Raw genomic sequence first — 20,606 nt, forward strand, 5'->3', positions numbered from 1 at the left:
TGCTTTGAGCCTTTATAGGTCTTAATACAGCCCTAAATGAGGGCCCAGCAAGACCTATCCCCGAGTTAAAGCGTTCTTTATACACCCGTAGAGTTAAAATCTGTTTCGCCCTATAAATAACCTTTTGGAATTTGGCCTTATTCATGGTTACATTTTACAACATATTTTAAAAATGACATTTTTATTTCCATCACTCCTCCCCTCAACTTTATCATTATTCTGTCTATTTCAATAATATGTTACACTTATCTACCGTGTGAAGAAAACACAAATTGTTTGTCATGCACACTTATGTTTTAATTCTTTAACATATTTGGAGTGAAAAACTAAAGTTGACCTAACAGTGGTTCTCACAATGGTGTAAAATTCACCTGAAAGATGAACGAGTTTAATATTTGTGTTTGTATTCAGTGTCTGGACCAATTATGCTCCTTTTCAGTATACACAGTCTTGAATGGCTAAAACTTCTTCTTGCTTGTTTTTAACCGTCAACAAATACTACCAGCAAAAAGAACACCATTGGATTGAATAAATACAAACAAGTCGCCCATTGTTTCAAAACTATCGTATACACGTACGGCTGCTGAAGTCAAACAGGTTAGAAACTCCAAATACGTGAGTCTGGATAATCTTTTTGAAGTGACTTTCAAAATAGATTAATATAAAAGCAACTTATTTCTTTTAGTTCCGCAATTTGTTCATAGAGAAATTTTCCCTGGAAACACATGACTATACTACGGCACGAATCTGCATGGTCCACAATTCCACGCGTTCTTTATACATCGTTTGCCAAATATTTTACATGTTTATGTTTTAACACGTCAGTGTTAGGGTTGATTTACTCAGAAATTTACAGAACAAGGAAAGGAACAGGTACACTTAATATTTACAACTACGAAAGGAAAGTTAAGTTTCATTCAATGAACACTATTTTCGAGACACCAATGTCAAAACCGAAACTGAACTCAAATTTGTTTTAAAATCATTATTGATGCTTGTTTTGATATAGATTTATAGCTTTAAGATCATCTACAAAAAGGTGTTTAAAAAAAAAAAATCTGTTTTTTATTATTCTCATATAAAGTGATTGTGACAATATTTGGATATTGAAGAACGTGGAACTAAAATGTCTTGAAGGTAGCTTTCTTCCAGGAAAAATGGTATGTATATATATCTTCCCTGGTTTTACCAGTATATAATCCAGTGTTAAATTTTCAAATGAATTAAAAAAAACTGTAGACTATAGTCCCATTTTAGAGAAAATTATTCCTACTGTCGGGAAATGATAACTGTTTGTTGAGTATCAAACTAAATCACAAACTTCACATAGTTAACACATTTTTCTTGTACTTTTGTGTATAAAAAAATAATATTCAACAATTATTGCTATTATAGCTGATGTGGTAGTCCATCCGTGTGTGCCGGAATATAAACTTCAGAATTTTTTCTTAGATGTTAGAATGGAACGTAATTTAAGGATTTTTATTTAACTTGCAGGGTTTATTACGAGGAAGGGAGTCGAGGTGGTTTAGTGAGTAAGACGCTGGCTCGCTAACCAACAGGTCGCGACTTCGCTCCCTATGTTGGCCTAGAAAGTTCCTCGACATCCCTTTCCAGGGATGCGGGACAAAAAACCGAGGTGCCATGTACACATTGGCGTGTACGTAAAAGAACCCTTGACAGTAAGATTAGGCAAAATTTCACTCAGAGTACACTGTATGGCGCAAGTCCGTCTTCATCAGCCTAGTAGGACGTTAAACCCCATTTCGTTACGCTTTGAAAATATGTTCTGTTTAGCAGCTTGGAATCTATGTAAGCAAGAATAAGTTGTCGTCGTTAAAGATACATTATGGGAGATTCGATAACGAGTTGGCTGTTCTCACTGTAATAGTTAAAAACTAGATAATGTAAAGGCAATTTGTTGAAAATTTCATTCAAATTGATCCACTATGAACCGGGAACAAAGTGATTGAATTTCCGCCTAGCCTTGATCATCATTACTAAAGTCAGTACGATAAACAGCATAGTCTTGATTATCCATTTAATCGTTAAATCGTGAAAGAAAGTTATGCATTAAATCGGCTCATAATCCACTAAATATCGCAGGCTAGCGATGCCATCTAGAGTTGATTATGGTATGGATAGGTTAATTAATGTCTAATTAATAATTTAGATAACAATTCAGACCTAAAGAAAGACCTGCAATAGACAAGAATGACTAGCTCTTTATCTAAATCTTACATAATGTATCTTTAATGTAGGTAGCCTGCCAATTTAAAATTTAGAGTTTGCAGACCTTGTATCACAGAAATGTGTAGACTACATTTTTCACAAATTTTATTAGTGGTGGAACTTGCAGGGTTTATTATTGCGTCATAAATACGTGCCCTATTTATTATTTTAGAATTTTGATGACTACTCACAGCGTCATTGTTTTAGCCAAGTTTAAGATTTAAAATTTTTAAAGAAAATTGTCTTTGTGCCCTTACTTAAAAAAAAAATGTTCTAAACAATGAAATCTATAGCAGCTTTGGCCTTTGGGCCAAATTGGATAGAAACTTGCAGGATGCAAAGACGATATGGAGCTGTGTCCAGTGTTTCCTGACTAACAAATTAAAACTTAAATTGGGTATATTACCTATTCTCTGGAACCTCGACAAGGGCGGATCTAGTAGGGGCGCACGCCCCCCCCCCCCCGATCCCCTATCTAGATTTCTGACTGAAAAAGTCCCATTATAATTCATTATTTTAGAATTCATGTCTCAGATCAGGTTTCGAAATTTTCGGGGGGTGGGCGCTTTTAACTGAAAAAATCCCATTATAATTCATTAATTTAGAACCGGATCCTTGTTTTAGAGATCACTAAAAATGGCATTTGCGGCCTTCTAGTTTTCGAAATTTTCCTTCGCCGCCCACGCCCCCCCCCTTCCTCCTATCCATGGTTTCTGGATTCGCCCTTTGTGAATTTTGTACCTTAAAAAACAAGCGGTTGCCATGCAAGATACGTCCATATTTTCAAGAGATGGACAGAGAAAAAGTTAAAAATGTGATTTTTCGTACAACCAGGAGCCATAATCCAGGAAGTTACGATCCGATATCAGAAGGAACCGAGATCTTTGGGATATAAACATATGGTTTTTGTTTCATCAAAATCGGGAATAAAAAGGACCGTAATCCGGGAAGTTACGATCCGATATATCAAAAGGAACCGAGATCTTTGGGATATAAAAATATCATATTTTAACTGTCATCATAATCGGATAAAAATTGTAACCTCTGGCGGATCCACAAGCTTGATAAAACATACTTTTACGTTATTTGCGTACAGGGGGGGGGGGCGGCCCTTTTGTCGGGCAGTTTCGATCGGATTTTCACGAAATTCGAACCAACCACCATTACAGTGTAACTGTGATATATTTGAACGGTTTTATAATCAAATAAAAATTGTGACCTCTATCTATAAAGGGTCCATAAGCTAAAAACACGATTTTTCGTTCAATCATAGACCACAATCCGGAAAGTTACGATCCGACATGCGCTAATATCGACACTAACCGGGATCTTTGTGATATAAACACAGATTTTTAAGTTTCATCAAAATCGAATAGAAATTGTGACCTCTAGAGGGTCCACAACCTTGGTATTACATACTTTTACACTATTTGCGTGATCGAGTTTCACGAAATTCAAAATCAACCAATTGAATGGTTTTGAAAATCAAATAACCGGCGGTTGCCAGGCAAGATACGCCAACATTTTGCAAGAGATGGATTGAGAACAAGCTAGAAACTATTTGCATACGAGGAGCGGTCATTTTGTCCGAGAGTTCTAGTCCGATTTTCACGAAATTCGAAGGTTTGTTTAAATCGTATAATAATTGTGATCTCTAGAGGGACCACAAGCTAAAAACGCGATTTTTCGTACGATCAAGGGCCATAATTCAGTAAGTTACGGCCCGATATTCACGAGTATCGACAAGAACCAAGAACTTTGGGTTATAAACATGCATTTCAAATTTCATCAAAATCAGATGAAAATTATGACCTCCAGAGTATTCACAAGGTAAAAACGTGATTTTTCGTACAATCAGGGGCCATAATCCATGAAGTTATGGTCCGATATATGCCAATATCAAAAGGAACCGAGATCCTTTGGAGTTAGACCTATATTTCAAGTTTCGTCAAAATCGGCAAATTGTAGATGGACAGACGGACGGACGGACAGGGACGGCGACAATATACGTCCACGTGAAATGTGGTCGTATAAAAATTGAGTAAGCGCTATATCCCGTTAAAATCACAAAGTTTGTGTACCTATATATCTATTTGAATCTAGATTTTATGATTATTGCGTTATTATGGAAAAATTTTGGAACATACCATACTTTTCTAGACAGGCCCGTTATCTTCTGTCAAATTCTTAGCTCAAAACTGAGACATAACGCCCGGTAATTAAGCTAGCATTAGTATAAAACCTTTTAGATATTGGTTGCCGAACCATTTTCAACGTTAATTAACCCCAACTTCTTTTAATCCTACAGAGCTTCAAATTTGAACAGCTAAGTTAGATTATACAATAACAAAGAACATCACAGGCTTCAACAGCAAACAGTATTATTTGATCAGCTCCGAATGAAAATGGCTTATTTCGTTGGTGCTAGATAAACCTGGCCATCAATGGTGTAATTCAATTTCCATCGCTTTTTGTAAAAGAAAAGTTAAAATTGAAAAAAAAGTATGAGTTAATGCCCGTGAGAACTGAACATAATCTGCACCCTTGAGTATACATACATGTTGTAATGCCAAGTGCTTTAAGATTACTAGACATCTTTGATACGGTTCAAAAACAAAATTATCGGTTGCATTGGATTTTATATGGGGTAACAATCTGAGGAAAATATGCTCGAACAGTAGCGTTTACTTCTCTACTTCCAATTCTTTCGGTGTTATTTCACGTGCGTGCCTATGTACACGGGACCAAGGGCTTTCGTCCCATCCGAAGAACTAGATGATTTCCTTTGCCTTACCCCCATCATGGGTCATTGGCTAGGGGAACACAGGATGGAAAATCCCCAGGAAGCTTCTTGTCCAACTTTGAGATTGAACCCTGGACCCCATCTCATACCCACTGAACCACCGTACGCCAGCGCTTGAATATATAATCGATTTTCTGTTTTCAGTTATTATTTCAATTATCGATTAATCCTTCCAAACAAAACTTTAACTGAAATAACTATTCAGAACGTAGAATTAAATACTTTAATTTGACCTAATTTGACAATTAGTTCAGTCCCTCCAATATTTTTAATTCATTCAAACCTCTAACCAGTACGACCCTTGTGGACCGAGAAAGTTCATCAGCGTGGTTTCCGCTGGTCAATAATGCAGGGCGGAGGTCCCATGTACACGTTGGTGTGCATATAAGATGACAGTTGGAATTCGAAATAAGAGTCCGTGCGGGCAAAATTTCATTTATAGCCCACTCATGGTGTATGCCCGTTTTCATTAACCCGGATGGTGCATACATATAATGGAAAGTGAATCACAGTTAACAGGCGCGGATCCAGGCGGGGGGGGGGGGGCAGGGAGGGCAGGGGGCCCTGCCCCCCCCCAGCCCCAGTGAGACTGGTCATCACTGTTCAGATCAGCACCTGCAGCCAGCAATGGGATTCCCAGATTTTAGTTTCTGTTTAATGAGGCCGCGACTAAGACTCTGGGGACTACACCAAACCACTAATGCATGCGGCACTCTGATGATTACCCTTTGCTCCAATGTATGCCCCCCCCCCCCCCCCCTCGACAAAATCCTTGATCCGGGCCTGGTTAAATCACCAGAAACGCACCATTATAAAGACACTAGAACCAGAAAACTGAAGAGGAAAAAGGACAATCCAAAATAATTGAAATCATGAAGACATCGAATCAAAATAACCATTTGGGGAATTACACTCGTTAAAAATATTGTCAAGAGATAAATCAAAGAATTAGAACGTGACTAGACAGAGAATTAGAACCAAGACAATCCAGAGATTTAGAACCATAAAGAAACACATATAGAACACAGAATTAATCATGACACATGCAGAGAATTAGAATCGTCATAGGTCAAATTATAATTCTAAAGAGCTAAGAAAATTAGAAATATTCGGAATCGGATTTTCCGAAGAAGAAAGCAGAATTGTTAAATAGGTAAGCAGTAGTGAAAAGTTTAAAGACCGTGTCAGTTAAGGGTATTTTTTTAGAAATCAACGCTGTGAACTGCGTCATGTATTTAGTTGTTTGTTTTGATAATCGTGACGCAAATACTGAAAACCGATATGTTGTTGACTGACCCGGTTCATTGGTCAGTTTTTAGGAAAATAAGTTCGAAACGGCCAGTCTTAGAAAACATCCTATTTAATATAACAGTTTCAGACTTTTTTTCTGGTGGGAATATGATTATGTGTGAAAGCTATGACGATTCCGGTTATTCTTCTTAGAATTTCGACTGTCCCATCTGAATGACTTGACAACGTTTTAATTGTCAACCAAGCAGGTGCTACCTCTATACTGATCGTGATAAATCCATATCCACATTTAAACATAGATTAACCCTTTCTCTTTTGTTTCACACAGATTGATAATGATAAATCTAATGTAAACTATGAATAACCATAAAATAAGCTAGAAATGTCCGATTTGTATATGTTATCTACAAGCATGAACTTATACAAACGGGTGAGGGGGGATGGATGGCCGAATGGTTAGCACGTGCGAGCTGTATCATAAGGTCTGTCATTAAGTCAACTGGTGTGGTTTCTATTCCTCGGTGGTACGTGTAGGGTCTCTCTCTTTCTCTCTCTCTCTCTCTCTCCACTAAATTAAACCAAAAACTAATATCTACTAAAAATCAAGGCATTTATATAGGTGATTTCCGGCGATTGATGAATGGTCTCCTTACCCATTGTCCCAAATAATTGATCTTAAAGATATATTCCTTGTATCGTGTATCAATAATCATTTCCGTATGAATAAGAAATCAATTTTTGTTTTGACTGCGATTTCAAAGTAGACCGAAAAAAAAATTCTGGCAGTTGACATGAAAATATTTATTCATAGGATTATCGGTATATTTACTTTTGATTTTCATCAAATATTGATAGTTGTTTCATCTTTTGACTCATTTGACTTGTCTAGGCTTTAAGGCCTGCATGTTTTATTTTATTTGAGAGAGAATATGGTGGCTATTTGCCAACTGAGTAGACGAGATGGTTGGGGTATTTAAGCACACTTAATTTTACACAAACATACAAATTCTTTCATGAATATGCAAAATAATATGAACATATCGTGTTTTAATGTTCACGCGATACTAACCATGTCATATTGGGACTAACAAATGGTATATTTTCATTTCATTAATTCTCTTGTCCACGGAAATTGGGAAGAACCATTACCCATTGTTCTCGATGTTGTACTTTGCTACTATTTATTAATTGTTGACATTTTCTGAATTGACGTCAACTGGTGGACTATCGCCATTCAAAAGACGACTACCGCCAAGACCGGCCACATTATTAAAATTCTATTACGTCTTTCTTATAAATCATTCATTGTTTTGTGGGGGGGTTTATTCATTGTGAGTGAAGTGTGTGTCATTACAGGCCTGTGACTGTAGACAGCAGTCGACGCTTACGGCTTGCCCCCGTATCCATTCACTTGATTTGATATTTGTTGTTTATTTCTTGCAATGATTGAATGACTGTATAGGTTGTCTTGTCCGCACGTTTTTCTTATCGATTTTGTATAAATGTAGCGCGGTTCTCCTGCACTTACTATTATAACCGGTCTAGTGAATTACAAGGCACGCGTTAGTCCAATCGACAATCCACCCATACGACAAATATAGGGGATCGCTTTCTGAATACTTTTGGGCTACAGGCTACATGATAATATTACTTGTTATTATTATACAAATTGAGTATCTTTTCGTTGAAAGTCTGATTATGCAGCTTTGTTTACATTAAACAATATTATAATCCATGTTTGTTGTCGGATGTTCCAAGCAAAATGTAAACATGTTGAACAGAAGAAATCAAATCCGTGAACGGACATCGTAACTACATTTTTGGGGAAAGAAATAATTCAAGTTGTGTAAATGTTTGTTTTGAGTGAACACATTTCGCCAATCTTGTGATTGAAATAAGAAATGTGTTAAAATAAATCTTTGATAATTGTAAGTACAGACGGACGGCGCCAGACAAGACAAGATAAAAAAATTATATATCAATAGTAATACAGTTATATATGATGACAGTGAAAGATTTCAAGCGCTGAAACATAATTTAAATAATTTCCATATGCTTGCACGATTCCTTAAGAAGCCCCCAAAATATCAAAATGATTTAACAAAAAAAATTCTTCGATTTTCGGTATCAAATTTCCATGGATTTACCTTATAAAACGTTCTGAAATAAAACCTATAAAGATTTACTGTTCAACAATCCTGATACAAAATTAAATACATTTTCCTTCATAAAACATGTTCTGAAATAATAATAGATAAGATAAGATAAGATTTTATTGTATCATTGCATCCACCAAGGACAGCATACACAGTTTAAACAAAAGTTGATCATACAATTGTAACATAACATCTGGGGTGATCCTTTATGGATGTACAATGTGATATAACAAGTCTATAAGCATTAAAAGATGGTCGGTATAATGAGAATATGACAAAGGTTTATTGTTAATCAACTCTTTTACAAAACTTACAGATTTACCAATAAAACATTTTCAAATAAAAACTACCAAAGATATACTACCAAAGAAGTCGGCTTCAAAAGTGCCATACTTAATTTTAAACAGTATTCCTGAAATCATATCGGCACATATTTAAACAGTTTATTACCAAATTACCACAGATTTAACGATCTTCAGACAAAAAGAAACAAATTCCGACACAAAATTATTACCTTTAAAACAGATTTGCAATCAAAAACATTCTAGAAAAGAAAAGCTCACATATTTACTGTTAAAATCTTTCTGGGAATAAAACTATTCGTTTATTTACTACAGAAATCCCTACAGATTTACTGTTAAAACGTTCTGAAATAATACCACCAAAGATTTACCGTTAAGAACCCCTCGCACATGCAGATTTACACGTAAAACATTCAAAAAACATTTTTTTTAAATGTTTACTAAATTTCTGTATTTGTATTCTGAATGTTTTTATGACCAAGATATGATGTTTAAATAAATCATCAATGTTGTTTTATATTCTTCTGAAATAAGTTTGTTTTTACAAGGCTATAGGAGCAATATGTGTAATATATTTGTTGTCATGTTACCACGTTCACGAATCTTCTGGCCCAGCTTGCGGTACTATGTTTCCTTCTGGCCTTTCTGCCAGACTGCGCAAATTAACAACACCACAGTAAAACAATGTTATATTTACAGGGTCACAAGAACAGCATTTGTGTAATAATAATAGTTTTGATGTCATGCAGTCAGAATAACGGATATCCTGGGGGTGTGCCTGATTCAGCTTGTGGTTCTATGTTTCCTTCTGGTCATTCTGCCAGACCACAACTAACAACACCACCATATAGAATAATAGTTCCAAAGAAAACATATCAAGCTGGGGAAACTATTAAAGGTTTGTGTTATTTTTTAAAAACCAACACTCGAGTCCTTTCCGATGCATTTAGATGGTAGTTACGAGCGTATAAGCTCCCTTTAATGTGGACGTTGAATATCGTCACATTGTATTGTCGCCAGATATTTTAAGTTTAGTTCTCCCTTGTCATTCGTTTGAAGGTAGCCCCCACCCCACCCCGCACCCCCTTCTCATTTCACACATAGCCTTTGAACAGAAAATTATCAATGTCAGTCTCTAAATGAAATAATCAAATTGTTGTGTTGACGCGACAGCGTTCCGCGAATCAATTACTGTTATTGATGATGTCATTTCTTTTTTTTTCAAGACTAATATATTTTGATGTGATTGTTTTATAGTGATGCTAGAAGCAGAAGGCGGATATTTTAAAGGTGTATATTTACAAGCACGTCTAATAGGTTGTAATGTTAATATATCACAAAGTGTTGGGGTATTTACAGCTAATGATAACGAACTACAGACAAGACATTGTTTTGGACAGGTCCATGTAAGTATTTATTCAGTTTTTTTCTTTTTATTTGCTGTTGTTTGGTTGTGTCTAAAGGGTGCATTTTACTTATTGACATCTTTGTGGCTTTCATATATAAATCTGACGCGACACATACAAAATATATATGTTTGTGGTTTCGTGTATGTCTCCCACCTCGCATTGAACACCAACCATAGAAACGAACATTTCCATATGTTTTCTAAAAAAGACCAAAGTATTGTTTTGTTGACGGGGCATTAACCCCATTCTAGTTCACTTATTGAATGTTTTGTAATTTCAGTCAACTGTATCTCATAATTCCAATAGTGCCAAGAGGGTTAAATATGTCTACTGGACAGCTCCTGTTAATCCTTTTGGTCATGTTATTCTAAGGTAAATATTCTTAGGTTTCATCACATGAAAATGTTTAAGGGGGGGGGGGGTATTTCTCTCACGATTCCATTTATAAAGTCATTAAATTGGGTGATCAGTATATCAATATCTCTTACAGCTAGATACGACGTATGTAGAACATACTGTTTATCAGGCCGAACATTTTATCCGTGTCTTTTCAGTCTACCTAGTTGTAACTTGGTGCCCGTAAAATTGTCGTGAAAGATGTAACCACTCAAGGAAGAATATTCCATTGTGTTTTGCTAACGGGAGCTTTTGCGCCCCCCCCCCCCCCCGCACACACACACACACACACACTTTCCTCTTCGCTTGTCCACATTTAAATGTTTTGCTTTATATTTACAGGGCAACCTTTGTCGAAGATGCGGCTACATTTTGGACAAACGTTGTATCTGATATCTTGGTCGACCTACAATCTACAGATACGCCCACTTGTTTAACATCAACGATGGTACCATTTTATGATTCTGGCGGGAAAAACGTGCCAAATGGTGAGAAAGTGTTCAGTGTTGGAAGTAATGGTGCTGTACACGTTTTACAAAATATATGGAGAGTCATTTTCATAAATATGATTTTATTTGAACTTTTCGTTTGCTTTTTATAAGCTTTTTTTTTTTTTTTTTTTTTTCATTTTTTTTAAACCGAACATTAATTTGCTTATAATTTTTTATAGATAGAATATACTTATATAATAACAGTTTTTAATCTGCAGCCGAGTTCATTTTTTATTCTTTAATTTAAAAGAATGGGAGGGGAGGTGTTTTTAACGTATTAATGTCCAGGCAGTGCCGGACTGGGCCCACCTGTCCGACTGTCCGTGGGCCTAAGCCTATAAAGAAAAAAGAAAAAGAAAAAAGAAAAAAAAAAGGAAAAGAGAAAGAAAAGGGGGGGTGGGGGTAGGAAGAAGGAAGGAGAGGACAGGACACAGGACAGGAGAAAGAAAATATAGGAAAAAAATGACTGACAAACAACACAAAAAAAGAAGTGTACTACAAGGAAAGAACTTTATGAGATTGACCTCATTATACCGAGAACCGTGTAATTCATCTTTTGTTTTTGACACTGAAGAGAATTCTAAAATTCATCTAATTGTATCAGGAAATCAAAAATTTGCCTTGTTCTGCTTTGGTCTGAAATGCTTGGAAAATGGGTTTGCGGTTGTCAGTTTTCATAATTTTCCTGGAGATCCTGGGACGCTCGCGCGCCTTAGGCGCGCCCGTGACATGCCTGTCGGCGCGTACTTGTGTGGTCCTTGGTCAATGACCTGACAGGTGGGCCTCCGGCTCACCAGTCCGGCACTGTATCCAGGTGTTGGCCGAGAAAGTTCACAGGGATTTTTCGGCGTGCCGTTGCCTGGTCAAAATTTCACTTATATGGCGTATTCCCGTCTCTTAGCACAGTCGTTTTAGAACAGCAGGACGTTAAACCCCATTTCATTTCATCAAGTTATTGCACCTGACTCATACACTTGTTGATAAGTGTACTTTAAAGTAGACTACACGTTTCGGGATTACTTATTTCATTGGACTGATGGTCTATCGATTTTTAGTGTTTCCGAAAACGTGTTCGACGTATTTGATTACTATTAGACGTACATCGCTATAATCATTTTATACAGTGTTGCCATGGATGTTGGGGTAAAAACGGACCTTATCGCATTAGGTCGTTTTCTCAGAAGTACATTGTAGTTCAACAATAATAGTATGACATAAACCGTCGCCAAGAACACAGGCACTCCAAAATCCACCATTACTTGGATGAAAATGATAATCAGTGAGCAATTGACTTGCTCGCTAACCAGGTCAAGTGTTCGATCCCGTGATAGTTCCTTGGGATTTTCCGGCGTGTTTCTGCTTGCCAGTGGTGCAGGACGGATCAGTGCCTAGTCTTATGGGTGGAACGGAAAACAGAGGTCCCATGTACACGTTAGCGTACTTGTACAAGTTGGAACTGTAAATAAGAGTAGGCCGTAGCGCCGCTGTACGGGCGCTGGACGTGAATGCCCACACTGATCCGCAGTGAATATTTGCTTGGCCGCGACTATCACTGATAAGGATGACATTGATGCGGTTTAATGAGCTAGAAATATTAACTTTTTTCCTGCGACAAATTAAATTGTAAAACATTTTTTGTATATATTGGAAAAATAAATAAAGGCGTTTGACGTATTTGTAGTTAAAAATTATTTCCGATTTAGTGTAAATGGGTATTAAAATGACTAAAATGCAGCATTCTCTCCTAAGCAGTTATGTCTTATGTAAACAATGCACGCGCCATTCAGCCAATGATTCACACCGCGTGCTGTGACAGCACGTGTTAAGGCAGTCATCTATGACAGAGATATTATACGAGACTCGTAATTCTCTGTGAAACAGATTGGTGAATGCCTTGTGCTTTGTGTTACAAGTATGTGATGTTTATCTAAATGTGCCACTTTCCATCTCTTAAATAGCACCAAAAGCAAGTGGTTTTCACTTGACGTCATCGGTACTTCTTTATTTTCTTACAAAGCAGGTTGGCAATGTTTTTCAGCAGTGGGACATTTGCCCCACTTCTTCCTATACTAAAAGAAAACCTTCATAGCGCATGGCTTGACTTATGTCCATCTTCATTAGCTTGTTTGGTGCAGAAAGGTGTAATTTCAGTGATCATGACGGTATGAAACATTTCATGACACGTTGTACCCTTTTGTTCTCGAATCAATATTACAATGCAATTGAATTTCATTTAAATATATTGTTTGTGTAGACTTATTCAACTAAATACAGCCCCCTCGCCAAAAAGCAATGTTTATGTGGCTACATTAAATATTTTGCTAGTTAATAGGCAGCCAGGTGCAGTATAGACTAAAGACAATCAGACACTTTCATTTCTTAAAGGCTTGAATGTTTGCATTTGTGTCTGTGACGCGAACTTAAATTAACCCAAAATAACTTTAATAATAAACATTGATCGGGTACACAAACAAGTTCTCATGGGGATGTAGGTTTGATAAAATATTGTTCTGCAATGAAAACTGGTTATATTCGTACAGCGGGTACACCTTTTGTCAATGTTTCGTCATTTTGAGACTAACATGTGAAGAATGGAATGAGGTTTAACATTCTACTTTACTGCACCACTTGGCCTAATGAAGACGGAAATGAAATAAAATGGGTTTAACGGCCCACTGTTCTGCTCCATTCGAAAAGGAGATGTTATTTTGGTCCTTATTCTTCTTTCACGTTAGAAAGTTTTGGGTGTGGGGGGGGGGGGGTCTAACACGTGCGCTTTTGGTCAAAATTGAGTCAATTACCAGCTTGTGCCTGTCCAACCCTGTGGGTTTTCTCTGGGTCATCCGGTTTCCTTTCACTGTTAAAATCCCCTAGTGCAAGCGGATTATTGAAATAAAATTGAACCATGTGTTAGTTCCGAAATTACCTGGTTTGTGTCAAGTGGACGCTCAACCTCTCTCTCTCTCTCTTAAAACAAAATCAATGGTGAGTCTATGATGTATTTTATTGTATAAACAATATACATGTGTTTAATATAATACTGATTCGGGGCTCTAATATACTATCAGTAATTTATCTTTGGTAAACAATTTTTAAATTATTTGCTTTAATATAGTCCTTGAAATAATGTACCAGGAGGGCTAACTCACCAGTCACCATTTTGTCGGCGACTGTGCAATTGCAATAGCCAATCCTTTATCAGACTATGGTGATTTTCTAACACGCAAATGCTGAGTTCAAAGACTTATAAATGCCATCATGGTTGTGGTATAACTAGAATTCACAAATTTAGTTTGTTAAATAATAATAACACATTTTCGTCTATAGCACTCTAATTGTTTGTGTGATTCAATAATACACATTCAAGCACAATCACAGACTTTTAACCATGTCGGATTGTATATGTGATGACGACCAATAAGTTTTACTCAGGACGGAAAACTGAATTTTATCAACATATTTTCGCCATTGGCATTGGAAAACTGGAAGCAATTACTCCCTAAAGTTAAAATAGGGATACATTCGACTTCAAATCGAATATAACGATGCCTCTTGGGTTTCGACTAAACGAGATTGATGATATTTTTGACATGTTTTAAGTTATTAAACTATCATGGTTCCGATTTTTCCGCGTTTGTTTCGTCATCACTGCTATCGTCTGAATCACTTTCTCCTTGCTGTCTTTTGGCAGCCATTTCGGCTCCAGCCCTGAAATTATAAATAAATTAAATGAATAGTAAGCACTTCATCTAATCTACACGCCCTGTATAATGCAAATCGCAAATTTGATTTATCTCTAAAATCATAAAACTAACGAGTATTATTATTATTGAACTTTATGATCTGATACTGTCTTGTAGCCCTATACAAATACTTACTTGGTCCAGATTGTTTTGGGGGGTTGGATGGCTGAATGGTTAGCGTGCGCGCGCTGTATCATAAAGTCTGTCATTGAGTCGACTGGCGTGGTTTCGAATCCCCGGTTGTACGTGACAAGGAGTAGGGTCGCCTGTCCAACCCCGTGGGTTTTCTCCGGGTCCTCCGGTTTCCTCCCACTGCTAAAGACCCCTACGCGCAAGCGAATTATGTAAATAAAATTAAACCATATGTTAGTCCCGAAATGACCTAGTTCGTGTCGAGTGGACTTAAAACCCCATTTCTCTCTCTCTCTCCAGATTGTTTTGATTGTTTGGTTTATTTTGGTTTAACTGAACAGAAAGATTGTCTTAGAGGTTTTGGTTTTATACAATTGTCGGGTAATCCACGAGATCTCACGCCAAGCTTGGCGTTGTCTCTACCCCGACCCCCCCCCCCCCCACTTCTCAAATTCCTAAACAGGGCCCTGATAGACCTAAATATAAAGTTTAATAAATAAAGATCATCTGTAGTTTCAGAGACCAGGTAAATGTAAATAAACGTTTAACACTAAACCCGTACGTAACTAACGTACGAAAATTAAATGGTAGCTGGCTTTTTTTTTTCGCACGTATACAGTGAATGGCCATTTTGCTCAGTAATCCAGCCACAATTTGGCTATTTTTAAAGTTTTAAATTTTTGTTTAGAACTGAAATAAATTAACTTTTAGTCAATCCCCATGCTAAAAACATTAACAGAATTGATTGTGTATATCTGAAATAGACACGACCGAAGCACAAAATAGTGCCAATATGCCGACGTCAAATCTAGAGTTGTAGATGATGTTATTTTTGTGAAAAATCATTGGAAGAAGCGATAAGACGTTCTGTGCGGATTATACAGTCCTAAAGGCTGCAAGAAGGCTATTGTTTACAATGTAACGTTGTGTCTTGTAATGTTGATAGTGATCATAATGATGGTGTTTACATTTGTTTGTTGATGTGACCTCATGACCTGTGACGTTTAGATAACGTGATATCATGGCTATTCACTGTGTCAGAGTCACTTTTCTGCAGGCAAGGTGAGTCTGTCGTTCAGATTGACACGAAAGCAAGTTGTTTCTTCAAGCAATACACGATTATTTAAAGACCTGAAAGATTTGGGGCAGTTCATATCTTAGATTCATATAAAAACATGCTTTTTCATGGATAGTGACAAAATTATTGGGTTTGGAGTAAACTGAAACCATCTCGATAAGTCCGTATCTTGTCAATCTGTTACAATTCGATAGCTGTTTACACGAGCAATTATGTTACATAGCTACATAGCTAATAACAATAATAAGGTGTAGTAGGAAATATAAGAAAATCTTTTGAAAATTTGGAAACTTACTGGATTAGAAATTTAACGCAATCTGCATGTCCATATATAGTTGCTATTCGTCTGGGAGTATCACCATATTTATCCTTTTTGTGTACAGAAACACCAGCGGAATATAAAGCTCTTAATGCCGGGGTTCGCCCTGTTTCTGCTGCACAATGAGCTGGTGTCCAACCTTGATCTGATCGACTAGTTCCTTTCGCACCAAACTCTAATAACAGACGAACACATTCGGAATATCCTGTAAATAACCAATAGAAAATGTCGTCTGATAACCCATGAAATCAGACATCCGTGACAGGCCACGGACCAGAACAGTTGTAAGCACTACTGATGATGATCTTGTTCGACCTTGTGGCCCGATGAACAATTCCACCATTTATTTATTAAGCTGAAGAGTTCCGTTATGAAGGATTTAAAAAAAAATAATCAAGATTATTGTTAATTCATACGTCATTAACATGAACTCTTTCATGGAATTTTTTGTTATAATGTTTGGGACTGTTACGTCTAGAACCTTGTGACCAAACTTGAAAATAAATTAATTATTAAATGCAAAATATCCGTCATGAATATTTTCTTATATAGAAAATGGGGATTTTCTTAGGGGATGGGGTGGAGGGGGTGGAGGCTTTTTTTATATTTATTTTACGGGGTCACCTTTAGAACACGCCCAGTGTAAAGCTGTATAGTTGTGGTATTCTTCATCTGCTAGGTTGATGTCAATTTTCTCGGATTTCAAAAGGTCTTCCATCGCATCACGATCTCCTGTAGCCGCTGCATCATGTAGCTTTAGACCATCCATCGTTTTGAAAATGCACAATCTACAAAACAACAAAACTACAAAATTTGATATCGCCATGACGATGAATGTTGAATTTCACAGACAAGTAAAGTCGATTCCGAATTTCCTACTTTCTTAAAAAGGGCGTGACGAAACTATATGGCATTTCAATAATACTCAAGTTGAGGGCATTAGTGTCGAGTTCAAAATTGTTCATGTCTACGGTTTTCACTTATAAGGGGTGGCGTTTACCGGGCTTAGTCGTTCGAATGTGGCGGCGAAAAACGAGGTATATACATGTACATTGCGCACTTGCTTAGTGCACTTAAAGAGTCTAGTAGTTGGAATTCTAAGAAGAGGAACCTAAATGTCACTGACTGGGTAAAATGTGCACACGTAACCAATAAAATTACAGAAGGTTAGTCTCAAACTGACCTAAGTTAAGTGGTAACCCCGGATGTTAAACCCAACATATTCCATAATTTATTCACTGTCATGGGCATCTTGGGAATGGTGTGGGGCATGGTGTGTACACATCACCCAAAACAGTAAAATTTACTAAATATTTGTCGAAATGGAATGAATTTCGAATCACTGTTTTCCACAGATATCCATAGAGATCAGTGTGCGTCTTTCTATTCATGACTACTACAGATCAATGAAGGACAACCAAGTCTGTCATTCAGTATTCAATAATCAATGACCTAAGCTAGCTACAACCTAAATCAATATCAAATTTTCTATACAGATCGTTAATAATTTCAGCAAAATAGACACATTTTCGTAGTCGTCGGTGTACGTCTCCCTTGAATACAACAACACCATATATAATTTCTTAATCTCAAAACAATATTTGAAAAAGCAAATTGTTTTTCATTATTTGGTATGGTTACTCAATGTAACCTAATATAATAATAGCACCGACATAATTCAGACTTTATTTCATATAACCCACACTAATCCGAAGGTAAGTGGATATAAACTGAAAGATTTAATTATGATTACAAATAAATGAACACTTTAATACGACTTATAACTACCAATTCTAGCAGCTTATAAAACGTCCTTTTACACAATTTAGTCATCAATAATAATCTAGATATCATAGGTTATTTTTATTATAAGTACTGAGTTATAAAACATCTATATACTTATTAAGCTATCCAGTATTATCCATGTATCTTAATAGCAAGGGAGACCTCAATTACATTCACAGAGTGTTAATGGACGCTTCTTTTGTCTTCCATTATTTAAATTCATTGATTTCAAAGACATCTTATTTTACACGACGCTTTAGAGCAAAAACAATCACAGTCGTTTGTCAATCATCATATACACCAAGACCTACCTTTATAATACATTCGTATAGTAACTTGTATGCGTTCTACATGGCAACTCTTGATATTATTTCAAGTACAAGTCAAGTAGGCTGACAACAATATCAATATAGAACTACATAGATCCATATCATATATCATAGCAACGTATAACAAATCAAACATATAGCAATTATACCTATATTAACATGCTGTTTAATTATACCAACCACACTTAGAACCTATTATGTACATTACTAACGCTACACAACCAATTGCAATACAACTAGCAAGATATATTGAAAACAGAATGATTGTGAAGAAAATAGAGTTAAACCGTTCATAGAATATCAAGTCTATTAATTTCATAAATCACGACCTCTTCTTTCAATAGACACCTTGTTAAATCGGCCATACTCCAATATAAATATGTTGGTATACACTATTATTTGAATACAATAGATTAAATGATATATGCAGTCAACTATTTGCACTTATATTCCAATATCTTCCAGGAATCGATTTAAAATACAGTGTGTCTTATAAATCGATAATAACGTGATTCCAAATTTAAAATATAATATATACGGACTTACTTGAAAAAGGTTTGTCTATAGCAATAAACCTGTAGGTAGGTATATAGGAATAATCGGTGGCTAGAAAGGACTACACCTGTATATAATATAGATAAGTTACTGTTACATAGTGTAATAGTTTGAGTGTTATACCTTCACGGCAACCAATAAATAATCTAATCTCCACCTTATATCTCCATTATAACACCTGTATGAATGGCACGACAAACTATTCTCGGTCGTCAAGACGTTCACAATTATCTAAGGATATGAAATCAATATAAATGTAGGGTCAACACATAGCAAACATACAAAATGTAAATAAATTGATAGTTTTAAAACATTTTTGACTGGAAATTTTGATTTTAAGGTTACTTTGGTATGGCAGTGGTTCTACTGAAAATTAATGAACAATTTTTACTCAGGCAATTTAAAACGTGTAAATGCGTAAACGTGTAAGCGTGTAAACGTGTAAACGATTTTAGAAACACTGGACGTTATTTTAATTCTGGGAATCGTGTTTATTAATTATTAATATACCCATCTTTGTAACCTTTCTATGTCAATGATTCCCAGATCGGGGTAAGTGTACACCTTCTGTAAATTTCCTTTAGCGTTCGTCACTTCCCTTTTTTGAATGTTTCATAACGCATCTATCGTAGCAATATTATATTTGGAACGTGTTTAACCAGTTCTATCATATATGTGATAATGACTGACACCAATATTGTCCTTTAATTGTACAAAAATAAGTGAAATAACATTGTTGTGTGCTCTAAAATATAGTTATACGACAGTATTTTGAATTTACCCCCCCCCCCCCTCCTTTTCCGATTGATTTACGCAAATGTTGAGAAATTATTTTCCTTCTAATTCAGTTCCGTCAACCTCAGGAGAACATATTTCCTTTGGGTCATATAAGATTACCCAAGGTTTAGCACGAGTAATAAAACTAAATGAATATATCTTATTTTCTAAAAGTATATACAGTAACTGCTAGGTGTGAAATGGTGTGAAACAAATTAACAATGGTGGCAATTTAATTCCTGGTTTTAGTTAATCAAAAATTTTGATACCCCCTTTTTGTTTTTTGGGGGGTTTTGGGGTTATTTTTTTATCAATTGACAATTTGTGAAAACGTTTCCTATCCTTCTTTTATATTTAGGGTTCTCGTAATTCGACACTTTTTTGTCGGGTTTATGGGATTATTTTAGGAGAAATATTTCACGGGGTTGGTCTTTTATACATATAAACATAAAATGCACAATGATGTCAAGATTCAACAAAGTTTATTTTTATTGTGCTTTATTTGGTCGACCTGTTGGGACACAAGCAATTATGTACAATAAACTTACTACTGATTTGTCAGTATATTATATGAATTGTTATTAAAACTCAAAAGGCACAATCAACAATTCCTCCGCTAGAACAAAATTATTGCGATCGTCTATTGCTAAATTGTTGTTTCGCATTAGATTTCTATTGTTGTTGATTCCCCGCGACTAATAAAATCAGGCTACTACAGTTTCGGGTTCGATAGTGGAACTTTTATTAATACTGGACAAGGCAAATTGTTAATCACAAATTTCCCCGGTCTGAAGAATATCAATCGGCTCTCTGAATTTGATCTCAATAGTATCCCAACTGAAGCGGCC

At 36.1% G+C, this 20,606-nt stretch overlaps 1 protein-coding gene and 1 long non-coding RNA gene across 6 annotated transcripts; one reads left to right on the forward strand and one right to left on the reverse strand.

Annotated features, from left to right (window-relative positions):
- Positions 1–663: 663 nt before the first annotated feature.
- LOC126817474 (uncharacterized) lies at positions 664–11,162 on the forward strand. 2 transcript variants are annotated; one of them, XR_007679023.2, is made up of 5 exons: positions 664–873; positions 9,444–9,642; positions 10,002–10,150; positions 10,434–10,525; positions 10,892–11,162. It is a non-coding gene; the product is annotated as an uncharacterized LOC126817474 (long non-coding RNA). The 2 variants fall into 2 exon arrangements; XR_007679020.2 differs by lacking the exon at positions 664–873 and adding an exon at positions 890–1,160.
- A 2,864-nt stretch (positions 11,163–14,026) lies between these two features.
- LOC126818510 (ankyrin repeat domain-containing protein 66) lies at positions 14,027–19,192 on the reverse strand. 4 transcript variants are annotated; one of them, XM_050545970.1, is made up of 4 exons: positions 19,105–19,192; positions 16,937–17,100; positions 16,289–16,517; positions 14,027–14,748 (listed from the first exon to the last, which is right to left on the reverse strand). In XM_050545970.1, exons 2-4 carry the CDS (start codon positions 17,079–17,081, stop codon positions 14,652–14,654), a joined length of 471 nt encoding a protein of 156 aa, XP_050401927.1. In that variant the 5' UTR covers positions 17,082–17,100; positions 19,105–19,192; the 3' UTR covers positions 14,027–14,651. The 4 variants fall into 4 exon arrangements, with proteins under 4 accessions (XP_050401927.1, XP_050401924.1, XP_050401923.1 ...); XM_050545967.2 differs by having other exon boundaries at positions 18,973–19,106; XM_050545966.2 differs by lacking the exon at positions 19,105–19,192 and adding an exon at positions 18,775–18,838.
- Between the last annotated feature and the right edge of the window lie 1,414 nt (positions 19,193–20,606).

Source organism: Patella vulgata, chromosome 4 (genome assembly GCF_932274485.2).
Source record: "Patella vulgata chromosome 4, xgPatVulg1.2, whole genome shotgun sequence".
Taxonomy (NCBI): Eukaryota; Metazoa; Mollusca; class Gastropoda; family Patellidae; genus Patella; species Patella vulgata.